General features: G+C 37.1%; 1 protein-coding gene across 2 annotated transcripts in view; it reads right to left on the reverse strand.

The window, feature by feature from the left end:
- Positions 1 to 8,563: 8,563 nt before the first annotated feature.
- The window catches only part of LOC129920263 (GATOR complex protein WDR24), a 39,638-nt gene continuing 31,546 nt past the window's right edge, over positions 8,564 to 16,655 (reverse strand). For both annotated transcript variants that reach the window (XM_056001555.1, XM_056001556.1), the window contains exons 7-10: positions 9,754 to 9,906; positions 9,248 to 9,700; positions 9,006 to 9,191; positions 8,564 to 8,940 (exon numbers count right to left, since the gene is read on the reverse strand). In XM_056001555.1, coding sequence (XP_055857530.1) covers positions 8,584 to 8,940; positions 9,006 to 9,191; positions 9,248 to 9,700; positions 9,754 to 9,906 — 1,149 coding nt within the window. In that variant the 3' untranslated portion in view covers positions 8,564 to 8,583. The remainder of the gene's footprint in view (positions 8,941 to 9,005; positions 9,192 to 9,247; positions 9,701 to 9,753; positions 9,907 to 16,655) is intronic.

Consider the following 16,655-nt stretch of genomic DNA (forward strand, 5'->3'; position numbering starts at 1 on the left):
AATTTGCAGTTACTCGAGCGTCATGGGGACCTATTGGATTGCGAAGATTAGGTTCTTAAACGAAAAAAAGTATATGGAAGTTTTCCATTTAAGTGGCTTTTCCCCACTTGATGATTTCGCCGTATCATAATAATATCGTATTGGTGTTATCGTTATCCGATTTCTATAATATTCTATATTTTAGTTATTAGGGTCAATTAGAAAAAAATTAAAGGGTATGCGTATTCAAAAACGAAAAAAAAAAATTCGCCCTTATAGGCTGGGACACTCTAATATATACATATATACATACATTATTACATATATACAAAGACCAACAATTTAATATTCATCATCACTAGATTCTTCTTCCATGTTGGTTTCCATTTCTTCAACTTCGTCGTCATCTCGTGTTTCTGTAAGCAAGAATGGTTATGATAGCTACTTGATAATCTTTCTGTTGTATGATATTATATTATATGTATTATTAAAAAGTAAAAGTACCTAAATTCGAAGCATCCTCAAAAATGTCAGGTGTTATGACTATATCTTCGTATGCTTCAGGAAGTTGGTTTCCAACGAACCAATTCGGTTCTAGTTTTTCATCGACATTTTTCCATCCCCAGTTTGTTGGTGACAATTGCGTAAGTTAAAGAATTGATAAGTTTTGCTCGCCTGGTCTTTTACGTAATAAAAAACTACTATCAAATCTAAGAACATTACGTAATGACAAGACGATCAGAGCTTTTATATTGTAATGTTTTATTCCGGGTTCACAATAAAACTTATTTCGTTTATTTTAACTTCCACTTATCTTTCCGTTCAAATAAGAACACACTTTATTTCAAATCAATTTACTTTTATTATTCGCTCAAACAAACACACTTTTCAATCACTTTATTTACTACTAACAATTTCCAACACTTTATTTCACTTTGTACTGTACTCTTTCACATTCAAGATTAAACTGTCTCCGGTCGGTGTCCACGCTGCCCTTTTATACTGCCCTTTTATAATTCGGAAATCGAGAATGTCTTCGAAGGTTCTCGTCTTTGCTTCTCGAAGCTTCCTTTCCAAGAGGGGGCGCTTCATACTTCCAGTCCAGTGGGATATTTTGGGATATTCAGCAGTCGAGGGAATTTCTTTGGATGCGTTCAGAGGGTAGTTTCTTAATTACTAAAGGTCCGTTCACATTTCTACCTTTACTGTAGCAGGTAGTGTGTTCAGACTTTTATCTTAAAAGTAGTTCGGTAATTCATCGTTACATTGCCCCCCTCTTAGGATTGTTCGTCCCGAACAACTCCATTGCTTCTTTCACCATTATAACGATGTAAACGGTCACAATGAACTACCTTTAATTTGCCTCTTACCCCTCTCTGTATACGGTAAACCACGTCGTTGATTCTGGTTATTACTGTGTAAGGGCCTTCCCAGTTTTGTTGTAGCTTCGGTGATAGTCCCTTTTGTCGGTGGGGATTGTAAAACCACACAAGTTCTCCTTCTTGAAACCCTGTTGCTGTCGCTCGCGCGTCATATCTTGTTTTCATCCTGTCACTAGACGCTTTTATATTTGTCCTTGTCCGTTGGTGAATGTCAGCCAGTGTTTCTTTCAGGTTATCAACATACTCATCTATTTCCTGTGGCTCATTTGGAACACATCCGAATTTTATCTCACTTGGCAGCCGTATTGTAGAACCAAAAAGGACTTCCGATGGTGTATGTCCAGTGGAACTATGTGTTGCACTTCTATAAGCCATCAAGAATAATGGAATATGTCGATCCCAGTCTCGTTGATTATCGTTGACTACTTTTGACAGGTGTTCTTTAAGTGTCCTGTTAAATCGCTCAACCATCCCATCAGATTGTGGATGAAGCGGTGTTGTTCGCGTCTTCTTGATGCCAAGGAGTGAGCAAACCTCTTGAAAAATCTTAGATTCGAAGTTCCTTCCTTGGTCGGAATGAAGTTCCATGGGTACTCCGAACCTGCTCACCCAATGAAAGACAATCTTATCCACAACTGTTTTGGTTTCCTGGTTTGGGATGGCAAATGCCTCAGGCCACTTGCTGAAGTAATCCATCACTACGAGGATATACCGGTTTCCTTTGTTGGTTTCGGGAAAAGGACCTGCCACGTCTATTGCAATCCTCTCAAAAGGTGTGCCCACATTGTACTGATGCATCTTGCTTTGCATTTTTCTAGCTGGTCCTTTGCTAGCGGCACAAGTATCACATTTTCGGCACCACTTTTCAACGTCTTCTCTCATACGTAACCAGTAGAATTGCTGGCGTACCTTTTCCAGCGTCTTGTTGATGCCTAAATGGCCTCCAGAAGTTCCCTCGTGCATCTCTCGGAGAACATCATTAACCTTTGACTGAGGTAGGATTAGTTGCATTACATAAGATTTACCATCTGCGGATTCCCACTTACGCCTGAGTAACCCTTCTTGCACATGAAGTGAGTCCCATTGTGCCCAATATGCTTTGAGATTGGGGCTTCGGTCGGAGATGTCGGCCCATTCTGGTTTCTCTTCATGTTCCTTCCATGCAAGGATGGGTTCGATGTCCGAATCTTCCTGTTGGGCCATCCTGAGTTCTTCATTACTCCAGCCGCAAATGGGATCAGCTCTCGTTCTTCTTACAGCGACAACTTCCTTTTCCTCTAGCCGTGTGCAATGCTTGCAGTCTTGCTTGCACGGGCGCCGAGATAATGCGTCTGCATTTGAATGTAGCTTTCCTCTTCGATGTTGAATCTGACATTGATACGTCTGGAGTATCTCGATCCATCTTGCTACTTGACCCTCTGGATTTTTGAAGTTCAAAAGCCAATTTAGTGCACCATGATCTGTGCGAAGAAGGAACTTCTGTCCATAGATGTACTTATGGAAGTGCTTTGTTGCCAATACCAGAGCTAGAAGTTCCCTTCTGGTCACGCAATAGTTTCTTTCTTGTTTCGAGAGTACCTTGCTGAAATAGGCAACGACCTTTTCTTCTCCGTCATGAACTTGCGATAAAACAGCACCAACTCCAACATTACTTGCATCTGCGTCAATGATGAATTGTTTGCCTGGAGTCGGATAGGCCAACACAGGAGCTTCACATAACCGTAGCTTCAGTTCCTGAAAGCTTTTCTCACACTCACCTGACCATTTAAAGGGTTTACCCTTCTCCGTAAGCTGGTGCAAGCTTTTGGCGATTCTCGCAAAATCCTTCACGAACCGTCGATAGTACGTTGCCAGACCGAGGAAACTCCGAAGTTGATGCTTGTCCTGAGGGGTTGGCCAATTCTTCACAGTGTCAACTTTTTCTGGATCAGTCATTACTCCTTGGGATGAGATGATATGCCCCAAATATTTAACCTCGGTCTTGAAAAGTGCACATTTCTTTGGATTTAACTTAAGATGTGCTTCTCGTAGCCTCTGGAATACAGCCTTTAGGTTTTCACAATGGTCATCAAATGTTTTCCCGTAAACGATGACATCATCCAAATAGACTAGGCAAGATTTCCAGGTTAATCCATTTAAAACGCACTCCATTAAGCGCTCAAAAGTAGCTGGGGCATTACATAGCCCAAACGGCATGACATTGAACTGCCACAGACCATTTCCTGTGGAGAAAGCCGTCTTTTCTCGATCTTCTGGATGGATTTCTACCTGCCAGTAGCCACTCTTCAAGTCCAAAGTCGAAAACCATTGTGCTCCTTCCATTGCATCTAGAGTATCGCTGATTCTTGGCAGTGGGTAGCTGTCTTTCTTCGTCACATCATTCAGTCTGCGGTAGTCGACACAAAATCGAGTGCTTCCATCCTTCTTTTTGACGAGAACTACCGGTGATGCCCAAGGGCTTTTGGAATTTTCGATCAGCCCGTCTTTCTTCATTGTCGATATCATTTCTTCAACTTCACCTTGTTTGGCCAAGGGGAGACGTCTTGCTGGTTGACGAATCGGCCTAGCGTCTCCTGTATCGATTCGGTGCTGCACCAGTTGTGTTCGGCCGTATTGCCCGCTGGGTGAAGAGAAGATATCAGCATATTCATGAAGAAGCCTTCCAGCAACATTAAGCTGATGTTGACTCAAGTTGTCTGATTTGAGAATTTGAGTCTTTAGTTTCTCAGAGTTTATAGTCATCTGTGTGTCCATCTCGTTGATCTTAGTTATTGCGGACACAGATTCACATTGCCCACCAACTTCTCCTTTCTTAAGCTTGATTGGGTACGGTTTGATGTTAAGTATCCGTACAGGTACCATGTTGTTCTTTGGTGCCACAAGAGTCTTCCCGATGATGATGTTTTCGGAACTTTGCCCAACTTCTGGTTCAACCATGAGGTATCGATGGCTTCCAAAGTTCCCCTTTAACTTGGTCCACACAAAAACTTCTGAAGAAGGAGGCAGGCACATGTCTTCTTTGATGACAGTTCTAATTTTTGTCGAGTTGTCAGTGCCATAGACCATTGGAATCTCTACATTTCTGTATTTCAGGACTTGATTACCGATATCCAAAATGATTCCATGCTCCTTCATGAAGTCGATTCCAATGATGCACTCGTCACATATATCTGCCACCAAAAACACATGCGAAAACTCTAGTTCTGCCATACGGATCGTAAGACGAACTTCACCGTACACCCTTGCTGCTTCTCCTGTGGCGGTCTTCAGACGGTAGCTGTTGGTGTTATGTAGCCATGTCATCTTCACCAAGTCTCTTCGTACAATGGAGGCGGTGGCACCGGTGTCAATTGTAGCCACGTGTTGTTTGTTGTTTATGGTCGCCTCCACTGTCAGACATTTGTTGTCTCGTTTAGTCTGTGAGACTTGAATTGTGGTTCTGGGGCCATCGATACCAGAAACCAGCTTCTGCCCCTCGAAGGTGGTTCTTACTCGTTTCCCGAATGGGAATTCAAGATGAGCATGAGTGTTAGTTGTATCGCTTACCTGTTGTTGGGCAATATTCCTGTTTCCACAGTGTTGGCAAGCAGTTCTTCTTGGTGGCAATCTGCACTGCCGCTGGAGATGTCCGGTCTTGTTACAGTTCCAGCATCGAGCAGCTCCGTCTCGCTGGTTTCTTTGGAATGCGAGTTTTTGACAAGAGCATTCCTCCACTGTAACTTCTCTTACCCGATGAACGCCTTGAGAAGCCTGTTCTGCTGCTTCCATAGTGAGTGCAAACGCTAATGCTTCAGGAAGGGAATGTTTTCCGGCTGTCCGAATCGCTCGCTGGAGATTTGTATCAGATACAGCACGAATAAAGGCTTCTGTCGCAAACTGACTGATAATATCGTCTCCTGCTTTCGGATATGCCAGATGAGCCAACCTTTCAATATCAGCTTGGAGTTGTTGCAGAGTTTCTCCTCTTTTCTGGACTCTTGTATTCAGTTGGACGCGGAAGACTTCTTGCATATGGCCATCTCCAAAGCGTTTTTCAGTTACCTGAACAAGAGCGTTAAAGTTACCATTCTTCTCTGGTGGTAAAGTTTGTAATAACTCAGCAGCAGGGCCTCTAAGAGCAAGAGTCAGCGCTATGCATTTGTCTTCGTCATCCCAGCCATTGATTGTGGCAGCTGCCTCAAACTGTTTCTTGTAGATTGACCAAGAACTTTGTCCATCAAAGGTTGGTGGATGCATCTCCTTCTTCTTTGGATACTCACCAGAACTTTCTCGAATCTTAATTTTCCGAACTTTGTCAAGTTCTTCGGTAAAACTTTGGATTTTAACTTCTATTCTTTCAAATTTTTCATCCACTTTCTCGAATTTTCCATCTACTTGCTCGAGTTTTTCTTCAACTTTCTCAATTTTTTCTTGAGATTGTTTTGCAACGTCTTTTATGGAAGCATCAAGAGCAACAAACTTGTTCTCGATCGTATCAAGCTTACCTTCGATGAGGGTTTTCTGTTCATCTAGAAGGTTCTTTTGCTCGGTACGTTGTGCCTCAATTTTTTTAAGAAGATTTTTCTGTTCATCCTTCTGTTCATTACGTTGTTCTTCCAATTTGGCAAGGAGAACAGCCACCATGGACGACATATCGGAAGTATTACTTACTTGTTCTTCTGTCATTTCAATTTCGAATTGAAATGTGTCCAAATTTTCGTTTATCTGGGTTAAATGATCCTGCAGACGAATAATGAGGTCATTTTTCGATCCAGCAGTAGGAAGACCTCGCTTAGTTAATTCCGCCTTCAGCTCAGTCAAACTTAACTGATTTAATGTCTTACCCATTTTAATTTTTTTTTTTTTTTTTTTTTAAACGCGAGCACTTTTACTTATTTCAAAATGTTTTAAACTTTTTTTTTTTTTTTTTTTTATTGTTAAAACACAAGCGCACTTTTTATTTTATTCGCGAAATTATCTGATTCGCACAAATAAATAAGTTTTATTCCACTTTTCTGACACCAATGTAATGTTTTATTCCGGGTTCACAATAAAACTTATTTCGTTTATTTTAACTTCCACTTATCTTTCCGTTCAAATAAGAACACACTTTATTTCAAATCAATTTACTTTTATTATTCGCTCAAACAAACACACTTTTCAATCACTTTATTTACTACTAACAATTTCCAACACTTTATTTCACTTTGTACTGTACTCTTTCACATTCAAGATTAAACTGTCTCCGGTCGGTGTCCACGCTGCCCTTTTATACCTGAAATTCGGAATTCGAGAATGTCTTCGAAGGTTCTCGTCTTTGCTTCTCGAAGCTTCCTTTCCAAGAGGGGGCGCTTCATACTTCCAGTCCAGTGGGATATTTTGGGATATTCAGCAGTCGAGGGAATTTCTTTGGATGCGTTCAGAGGGTAGTTTCTTAATTACTAAAGGTCCGTTCACATTTCTACCTTTACTGTAGCAGGTAGTGTGTTCAGACTTTTATCTTAAAAGTAGTTCGGTAATTCATCGTTACAATATTAAAGATGGGGCTTTTGCCAATAAGTTGAGAATTTAACGTTATTCCTCGATACAAAAATTTAAGTATTGGACTAATCTGGAAATTCTCCGGTCATGAATTCCATAGAAAACGTCTTTTGGGGGTTGTTCCCTTTGGCACGTTATTTTTTTTATCAAATTTAATGAATTCTTTAGATTTTTTTAAGTCAATCCGTATCCACATAATAAGTAGTGTAAGTAAATTAGACAACAAAACTATAGATATTTCGACAAAAACGTTAAAAATTCAGCAACATGAACCAAAAAATTGTATTTTTTTGTACTGTACGTTCATGCTATATCTTCAGATTATATATTTTTCGTGTTTCTGATAAAATTCCCTATTTCGAGGTGACGTTTTTTTTTACAACTTTGTGCCTCTCCCATTTTCTTATGCCACACTCAAATTGTCAGATTATTGAAATATACACTTTTCTGGATGTACTCAACCTACCATTTCTTAATCTGACGCGCTCGAGTATTTCCGAGGATCGATTTTTTTTACTAATCTGACGGGCTGCCCACAATGAACACCACTGTATCAAGCTTTCTTATTTGGTAGGAGTACATTACTGAGTACAAGCTTTCTCCCCATATGATTTTCTGACGCGCTCGAGTAACGCGCGAAATCCCTTCTTGGGCTCCCGTACTATAACGAAAGTAAACGAAGCGCGCATATGCGCATTATGGTTAACCCATAAGAATTGTGTATGTTCGACAACTCACTCACTCATGCCATTTTGACATAAGCATATGAGTGCTCATGCCTATAATAGGCATGAGCACGCATATGCATATGATAATTATAGTTGGGCCTTTAGGCGATTGAAAAAACACCGTGTATCCCAGCACATACTTCAAAAATTACCAGTTGATGCTCATAATACCGATTTATAAACTTGTTGACAGATATTCGGCTCTAGCGAGGTATCCATCGGAGCGGAAATTAGTCCGATTTCCGCACCTCTAAGCAAAATTCGAATGAAATCGGAGAATTTTCGGCTCCGACTAATACCTCGGACCTCGCTAGGAAATGTGTATTTTTGGTTGCATAATCACACGGAGCTGTAAGTTAAAAAATTGATGACTACATACAAAAAATAACAAAATAATAATAGTAATCTCTCTGCAAATCAAATAGGTACTTTGTTTAAAGCAAGAACTGAGATGCTAAATCTTAATTACAAACCTCACAGAAATGATAATCCCAGGTGTAACCTCTGCAATCGAAATGAAATCGAAGATGTCAACCACTTCTTAGCCGTTTGTCCAATGCTACAAGAACTTCGAAGACTTTATTTTTCCAAAAGCTTTCTCAATCACCAGGAAGCGAAACAAATTTTAAACGGAGAGTGGGGTTGGAAGGACCTTTACAATTTTATTGATCATGCCTTAGATTACCGAAACAGTTTTTTAGAGTAAATTTAAATTTTTATTATTTATTTAAATTCAATCTTTTTATTCAATTGTCTACATAATCTATTTATAAATTTTATATCTAATCTTAAACTTTCTTTTTTTATTCTCGATAAATGTCAATTTTCAGGCAGACGGCAAATATATTTTTTGCCATGCTAATGTTCTTATATAATTTTTCAAATGTATTTCGAGTTTTGATCAAATAAAGAATTTGTAATAATAATAATAATAATAATACAAAAAATAACAACTTTGGTTGCAAAAGTTAATTTTAATTATATTCGCACAAATGTCCACATTTTGGGCAGACAGATTTAGAAGAAAAGTACTCCTTCAGATGCTCTAAATGTCCACCGTGCGAACATCCTTGACACCAAGCATATAACCCTCTCACAACAAGACCACAAACGCAACACTTAGAACTCTGCATAGACTTGCATTTGGCACAATACCAACCAACAGCCCCATTTAATGGTCGTCCACAATCACCACAATTGGTGTGCACTGATGTGGATTTTTGATTAAGTTCTCTTACTGATCGAATCCAAGAGAGATTAATTATCTGACAAGCTTCATTCCATAATTGATAACGATGTAGCAATTCAATATAGGAATGAAACCATTCTTCCTATTAAAGAAATTCGTTAAAAAATGTGTAAAATTAAAATTTAAGAAAAGTCAATTTAGACTTACTAAAAGTGTTTCTTCAATAGGAAGAAATTTGCGTGCATCTCCCATAGCAATGACGACACATAGAGCTGTCTGAACATCACCAACATCACTCTGTAATTTAAGTGAATCAGCTATGAATTGGTGAGGCTCCCACATTGGTATGATGTGCACTGTGGAACATTTTAAAAGACTTGGCTTATCTGGAGGCTAAAACAAAAACAAACATTATAATTGAATAAAACATTTTAGAAGAAAATTTTCACTGGTGAGGTATCTCTTTTTTCTGACTTCATATCCTGCTGCGGTCGTGCAGCTTGAACATCATGATGCAAGGCTGTTTCGGGTAACGAAAGGGCTTTTGTAAAATCAGGAGGACCCATGTACAGAAATCCATTTCGAAGCATATCAAAGTTTTCGAACGTAATATCATTCAGAATTTGGTTTTCTGATAAAATTACAGAGTTGAACTGAGGATTTTGACCGCCATCATCAAGACCATCTTTTGCACTGTCCTCTTCTTCTTCTTCGTCATCATCTATTGGTGTATCTTTTGCCCGATTATTCCAATCGATTTCAAGTGGTCGAGTTGTCTGAGCAATCCTTCGGTTTGCTGTAACGTTCTTTTGGGTGGTAAAGGAATTCCGTTGCTCGATTTTTTGATTGCTAAACTCTGAAGTTCCATAAAGCATTTTAACAAATTTCCAAAATGTTGTTGCCTGGAAAGTGTATTCTTAATAAAAAATAAATAAAATGGAAATAAAAAACTAACACTATGTTTCCCAAACTTTTTGGAGACATGCGCATTATGATCACATATATCTATAAATTTTCTCCCCGTCAAAATGAACTCCTTGGCACATCCAATAAAACATTCGTATTCCTTTAGTTGGCCGTGCTTTTGGTCACCTATGTAACCTGTGTACTATACATAGAAAAATATTGTTGTATATTGTTGATAGTAGAAAATTTCTTTGTTATCTAGTTTATCTAGATGAAGAAGCAATCTATTTGTTTGAAACTTTGTGAGTCTGAGTCATAAAGTTGATGTTGATGAAGTTTCTAGAACATCAACTTGATGGCTTCTTCAAGAGATAAACTGGATAACAAGCGTCAAAATGTCTTGCGAATAAAAGAAATCTATATTTTTTTTTTCATGTGAAAGGGTGTTTTTTTTAGGCGTATGGTTATATTTGAAAAAGTGCGTAATACTAGAGTAATATTAGTGGTACCCTATTGAAATTCAACAACTTATGTTACTTTTAAGATTAGAAACAAGAATCTAAAGTGTCTATAAGAATTTCATGGTTGAAAGGGTGTTTTTTTTTAGTGAAAACAAAAATGATGGGCCACCCTAATGAAATTTGGTGAAAACTTTGAATTTGGGATAGAAAGCAAGATTTAAGAGTTTTCATAAAAAAAAATTAGATTAAAGGGTGTATTTTTCGAAGAGACAGTAAAATCTGTAATAAGTCCCAAAAAGCCAATGATTCGTGTATAACGTCTAAGAACTTAAGTATAAACGTTTTATTTGTCATCAAAACCAAAAATAAAATAAATCAATCATTGGCTTCCTCTTCGAAAAATACACCCTTTCATCTATTTTTTTTTATGAAAACTTAAATCTTGATGGCTCATCATTTTCGTTTTCACTCAAAGAAACACCCTTTTAACCATGATATTCTTATAGACACTTTAGATTCTTGTTTCTAATAACATAGTTGTTGAATTTCAATAGGGTACCTTTTACACCATTGAATTTATCGGACTTACCGCGGATTTTCCTTATTTCCCAAAAAAAAAAAAACACCCTTTAACCTAAAATATTTGTACAGACTGTTTGGGTTCTTGGTTTCTGTTATTTATTTTTTTTTTTTATAAATGTTATAAATGTTATTTGTTATAAATGAAACATTGGGCGCATTCACAAATGTAGTGACTACGTAGTCGAATTTCAACTAGCTTTTGCAATGCGAAGGAGGAGGTATTCAATTCGACTTTTTTATTTTTTTTTTTTTTTCGTTCAGTTCTGGCCATAGGAACTATTAGAAAAACCATAAAACCCAGTTTTAGCCATGAGAGTCGGTTTTGTTTTTTGATAAAAATGATTATTTCCTTGTAATTCCTCAATTTCATAATTTATATTTACATACTGCACTACTAATTTTATTGTATATGCTTTTTTCATCAATTCCACCAAAAAATTTAAATTCAAATAGAATTGTCTCCATTGTCTCGAAGCGAATTTTTTCTGAAAATCATGTTCCATAGAAAAAAAATTCGTCTCAAACGAAGCAGAACTCGAATTTTTTTTAATCCTTCTTTTTTTGAGAGATTTACACGGATTTGCACACACACTTGGAACAATTGACATTTCTCAAACGTCAAGCTGAAAGATTCCTTCGTGTTGTTTGTTTATTTGAGAATACCAACTTCAAATAAAGAGTAAATTATAATGGAATATCGTGTTTTTATTGCGGAAAATATGAAATACAAGCTTCTTCGACTTCATCTCAACAGGAGCTTCATTTGTTGGACAATATTATCTCTACAGACTTACAGCAAGTAAGCTGTATCAAAAATTTTAGAAATCGAATACTCGATTTAGTTTTCTCATCTGTGATGCGTTCTTTTATTCGACGATGTTAACTATTGTTAACAATAGTTAACTTTCATCGTTCCTAAATGAGAAAAAAGTTACAAAGTGTAACATCGTGACGTCACAACATCGTTCCTAAATCCAGTGTAAATTTTTCTTTTGACAGATCAACAAAATGTAACATTTAGTCGTTCCTAAATCAAAGTTGACATTTTGTAACAAAATGTAACAAAAACAAATACAACGATTTTTTTGACATAACAACAATAGTTAACATTGTTCAATAAAATAACGGACCACTGACGCTGTTAATACGGTAGTGACAGAAGCCTCCACTGCCATATCTAACATAGACATTTACCACCCTCCCCTTGAAATTTTTTTGGATTTGGGCGATCATTTACTTGAAAATAGTAATCCTCAAGACACTTCGTTTGCCTTTGACTTTCGTAAGGCTAATTATCAGCAGCTTTCCGACATTCTCAATACATCTGGTATTGAAAACTTACCCACTTCGGACGACATTGAGATAACTGTTTCTCACTTTTACCGTGTTTTAAACAATTGTGTAAGCGAAATAGTCCCACAAAAAAGATCGAAATATCTAACGTTTCCCATCCTTGGTATACAAAAGAGCTACCAATTCTTCGAAATAAGAGAAACAAAGCTTGGAAAAATTATGTAAGAACTATGTGCCCAAGAAATAAAGAAATTTATATGTCACTTTTTGAAGAGTTTAAAACCCTCTCTAATCATATATATTATTACGGTTGTCGAACACCCTTTTCCGGGACTTACACCGAACAGATTTTAATAAATTATATCTTAAAAAAAGGCGAATCTCTGCCGCCAGAATCTGGCAAAATATAAATATATAAATGTTTATAATTTTTAAGAAATCTTAATTTGTTTAAAAAATAATATTCCAGCCAAAATGAATTTTAAAATGACTTTTTACCACTTTCCAATGAATCTGGAAATGTTTGACATGGCGTGTTCCTGTTCACATTAGGGGTGTTCGTATATCATTAGTTCGTATCATCAGGGGCGTTCATTAGGCGAGTAAATTCTCCGATTTGCTTACAAATTCTGATGGTTAACATTTTAAGCATTATTATGTACAGACAAATTGCAGATAAGTTTGGACAAAAATATGAAAGCTGTCAAATTTTAGAAGTGGGGATGAAATCCTCTCAGAGAAAGAAAAAATTGTGCAAAAGTACGCAAACTCTTTTAGGACAAAATTATCATTTATTAAAAGAAAAAAAGAAGGCACTAGCTTTTGAAAGATTTCAGACTTTTGTCCGAAGAAATTTTTGGGCAGAAATTTGGAAGAAGAGGGGCTCTCTTTTTTGTAAAAAAAAAAAACTACACAGTTTCAGTCTAATCAAACAGGAATTGGGTTAAAAAAAAGTTGAAAAAAGGAGAATTATTTCTGTTTTAGGCAGTACCTAAACAGCCCTGTTACATGTAACATTAGTTATACATTTTTATTTCATTTTTGGCACACAAATTGAAAATGCCAACTTTTGAGGTTCTGGGTAGTCAACCTCCGTAAAAAAAAGATCACTCAAAAGTTTTATTTTGTATTTAAGTGCCTTATATCATGTTTTCACTAAAATCCAAATTAGATATTTTCGTAAACTATTTCATTTTTAATGTCAAATGGTTAATGGTAAATTGCTAATCCTCATCGAGGTAAAATGGATCGAAAGATTAATTTGAAATTAAAGGCCCCAACCCATAGAATCCGTTCCACCCGTTGTGTCAATCAATCCGTTGAAATTGAAGGATGGGACAGAAAGGGGTGACCCAAAGAATACGTTGCATGACGGATTGCTTTTTGACAGCTCACTTTAAATTCTAAGGTGTGTTCGATATTTTCTCGATGAATGTGCACTAAGGAAGTTCTGATGCAAGAAATTGTTAACTATTATCGTTGTTCTTTTTTTTTTAATAAAATAAAATACGCTACTAGACTTTATGTATGTACTTGCTCTTCAGTTAAAAACAATTTTTAATAACAGATTATCATTTGTAGATATGACTTTGGCATAGTAAAATTGAACTCTACAACAGAATTTTAGTATTTAATTGATATAATTTATTAGATATATCATTAAATGTTACTTTTATTACATTTTCTTCACAAATGAACAACTAAAGTTTACAATTCATAAAATCAGAAAAGAAAAGAACACAGTTCTTAGTTCTGAAATTCCCCGGTGTGCACTCCGAAACAGAAAATTTAACTGATCTATTGTTGACAACCAATGTCAAAGGATACGACAGATGAAAAAGTAGAAAGTTGGGCTATTTCTTCCGTCGAATTCGTCAAATACAAATAATTGATTTATTTTATTAATTTATCACATAATACGATATTTTGATAGGAATAATTATATTCCACATAGTGTAGTTCCGATAACCAATGAAAGATACAAAATATTTTGCTTATTTTTTACTTTGGTGTACTTAGCGTAGTTCCTTCAACATCAAGTGCGGTCCTACTTTTATTTTAATTATTCTTTCAGATCATTGAACACTTCTACATAAGATGTTTCCAAAATGATTGGAAAGTGGAAGTGTTCATCGCTTTTGACAGGATCTTTGGAATAAGTTCAGTGGGGAACTTCCAACGATTGTCAGTATAAGAAAACAGTCAAAAGAAAACAGAGGATGGATTCGATACCTCTCTTGCTGACCGGTTGATTTTTTTTACACTTTGACAAAGCTGCTCCAACCTAAAAAAATTTTTTTAATTAAATTTTGTGTGCTAAAAAGCACATTTTTCACAAAAGAAATATTTTAAAAGTAAAATTATTCTTTGTAAAACGTTTTAAAATAAACTATTTTGTTGGATGGTGTCTATTTTCGTGGATTTGTGTGGATTGTTTCCACACGTACCGAGGACGAACACATCCAGACAGCCATAGCATCGACACAAATTTTTTTCACAACCGATTATAACCAAATTTTGCCAAATGAAGGATAGTTCTGCATTGGCGAAAGCAAAAAAGGTAACACCATACGATAAAAAGATGGAAGCTGCCCAGCAACTCATTGCCCTAAGCGGCACGCCGTCCGGCTCCATCCCAAACAGTGAATCATTGGGAGCAAATGGTTCTAATGATATTGGCAACTTAAGCCAAAGTAACAAAGATGACAATTCATCTGCTATGCAACCGTCCCAACAACTTCCAGGGGTTTCCGATGATGGATCCCTTCTTGATTCCACGAATGAATGGTTAAAGCCGAACAAAAAATTTACTGCACCCGCTGCTGCATTGACCTCGACTCAACATCAACCCATGGAGGTTCAACAAGACCAAAACAAATTTGCTTCACTTGCCAATGTGAAGATACACACCGTCAAAAATAGAAAGCAAAGCAACACCTTGACGAAACAGCTTTCACAAAAATCCATCAATGACGATGATGATCCTGTCGGCGCGGGAACCTCAACAGACGCAGCTTCAAACAACAAAATTGTAGATGTAGAATCTAATTTGTACTCAGGTAAGTGCTGTCCACCTATAATTCTTAAAAATGTAGATGTTAGAAAGTTGGTTATGGATTTTCAAGCAAATTCAGTAGATTTTTCGTATAGAATTGTGAACAAAGGTAGAATCAGTAAATTATATATCGACAACAGTGATGCTCACAGGGAGTTGATGAACATGCTAAGAAATTCAGGTGATGCTCAAGCTTATTCATTCACCCTTAAGGAGGATAAGACAACTAACGTTTTCCTTCGAGGACTTACGTCTGATTACCCGACGACTGAAATTCTTAACGAATTAAAACCAAAATTTCCTAATGTTTCAAGCGTCTCCATATTCGAGACGTTGAGGTCGAAACAAGAAAAGATTAATTACAACCTATTCTTAGTGCGGTTACAACCGGGCACAAGTGCTACAGAGCTGACCAAAATAAAATATTTATTTCATACTAGGGTATACTGGGAGAAGCCTAGGGGCAACCGAGGGCCGCTTCAGTGCAGAAGGTGCCAACAGTTCGGGCATTTGGCAAAAAATTGTGCCTTTGCTTATAAATGCGTTAAATGTACTAACAGACACGAGCCGGGTTCTTGCCCTGTGGTGAGGGAGCAAGGGAGTAAGGCTGTTTGCGTTAACTGCGGAGAAGATCACCCTGCTAACTTTAGAGGGTGCAAACTGTTTAAACAATACGAAGCCAGAAGGAAACTTCTTCTTCAAGAAGCATCTGAAAAGAAAGCTAACGCAAAGGGTCTCTCCCTTGCTCTCTCAAATGGTGTCTCGGTTGCTCCGGGGGTTTCTTTTGCAAGTCTTCTTAAACCTCAAAGTCCCATTGTGAATAATGATCCAGCTCCTTCGGGCCCATCGATTAGAAGGTCTGGTGATAATATTGTGAATAGTTTCATGGCACTCTCCAACGACCTTTTCGGTTATGACATGAGAACCCTTTTAGGTAAAATAGAAAATTTTATGTCCAACCTTGGAAATTTCAACTCAATTGCTGAAAAAAGACTGGCCTATCTTGACTTGGTCAGTGAACTTCTCTCCTGCTCGCCATGATGTTTTTAAAAATATTACAATACAACATTTCGTCGTTAATTGCACATTCTCGGAGAATTGAGCTTTTAAAAATTCTCCAAGAAAAAAACTGTACATTTGCCTTCATTCAAGAAACACACTTGTCTAGCAGGCATAAAGTTCTTCTCGACAATTACAATATCATTCGTAACGACAAAAATCAAGGCGTAGCGTTATTTTTAAAAAATAACATTAAGTATGAGCTTGTGGATTTCGCGTCCAATGACTTTTCCTCCGTTTTCATTAGTATAAAATACATCTCAGACAACAATCCGAAGAATTTCCTGCTCTGTTCAGTGTACATTCCTTCCTCTTCCCCTGTTTCGGCACTCACTTCTGAGCTAAACAGAATTGATCAATTGGCTAATGGGTTCGACGGAGCCATTATAGGCGGAGATCTTAATGCAAGGAGCCCCAATTGGAAGGACCATTCATATAATATAAATGGGAAAACATTCGAAGCTTGGCTTCAAAACTTTAATCCTTCATTAACAATGGTCT

Source organism: Episyrphus balteatus, chromosome 4 (genome assembly GCF_945859705.1).
Source record: "Episyrphus balteatus chromosome 4, idEpiBalt1.1, whole genome shotgun sequence".
NCBI lineage: Eukaryota > Metazoa > Arthropoda > Insecta > Diptera > Syrphidae > Episyrphus > Episyrphus balteatus.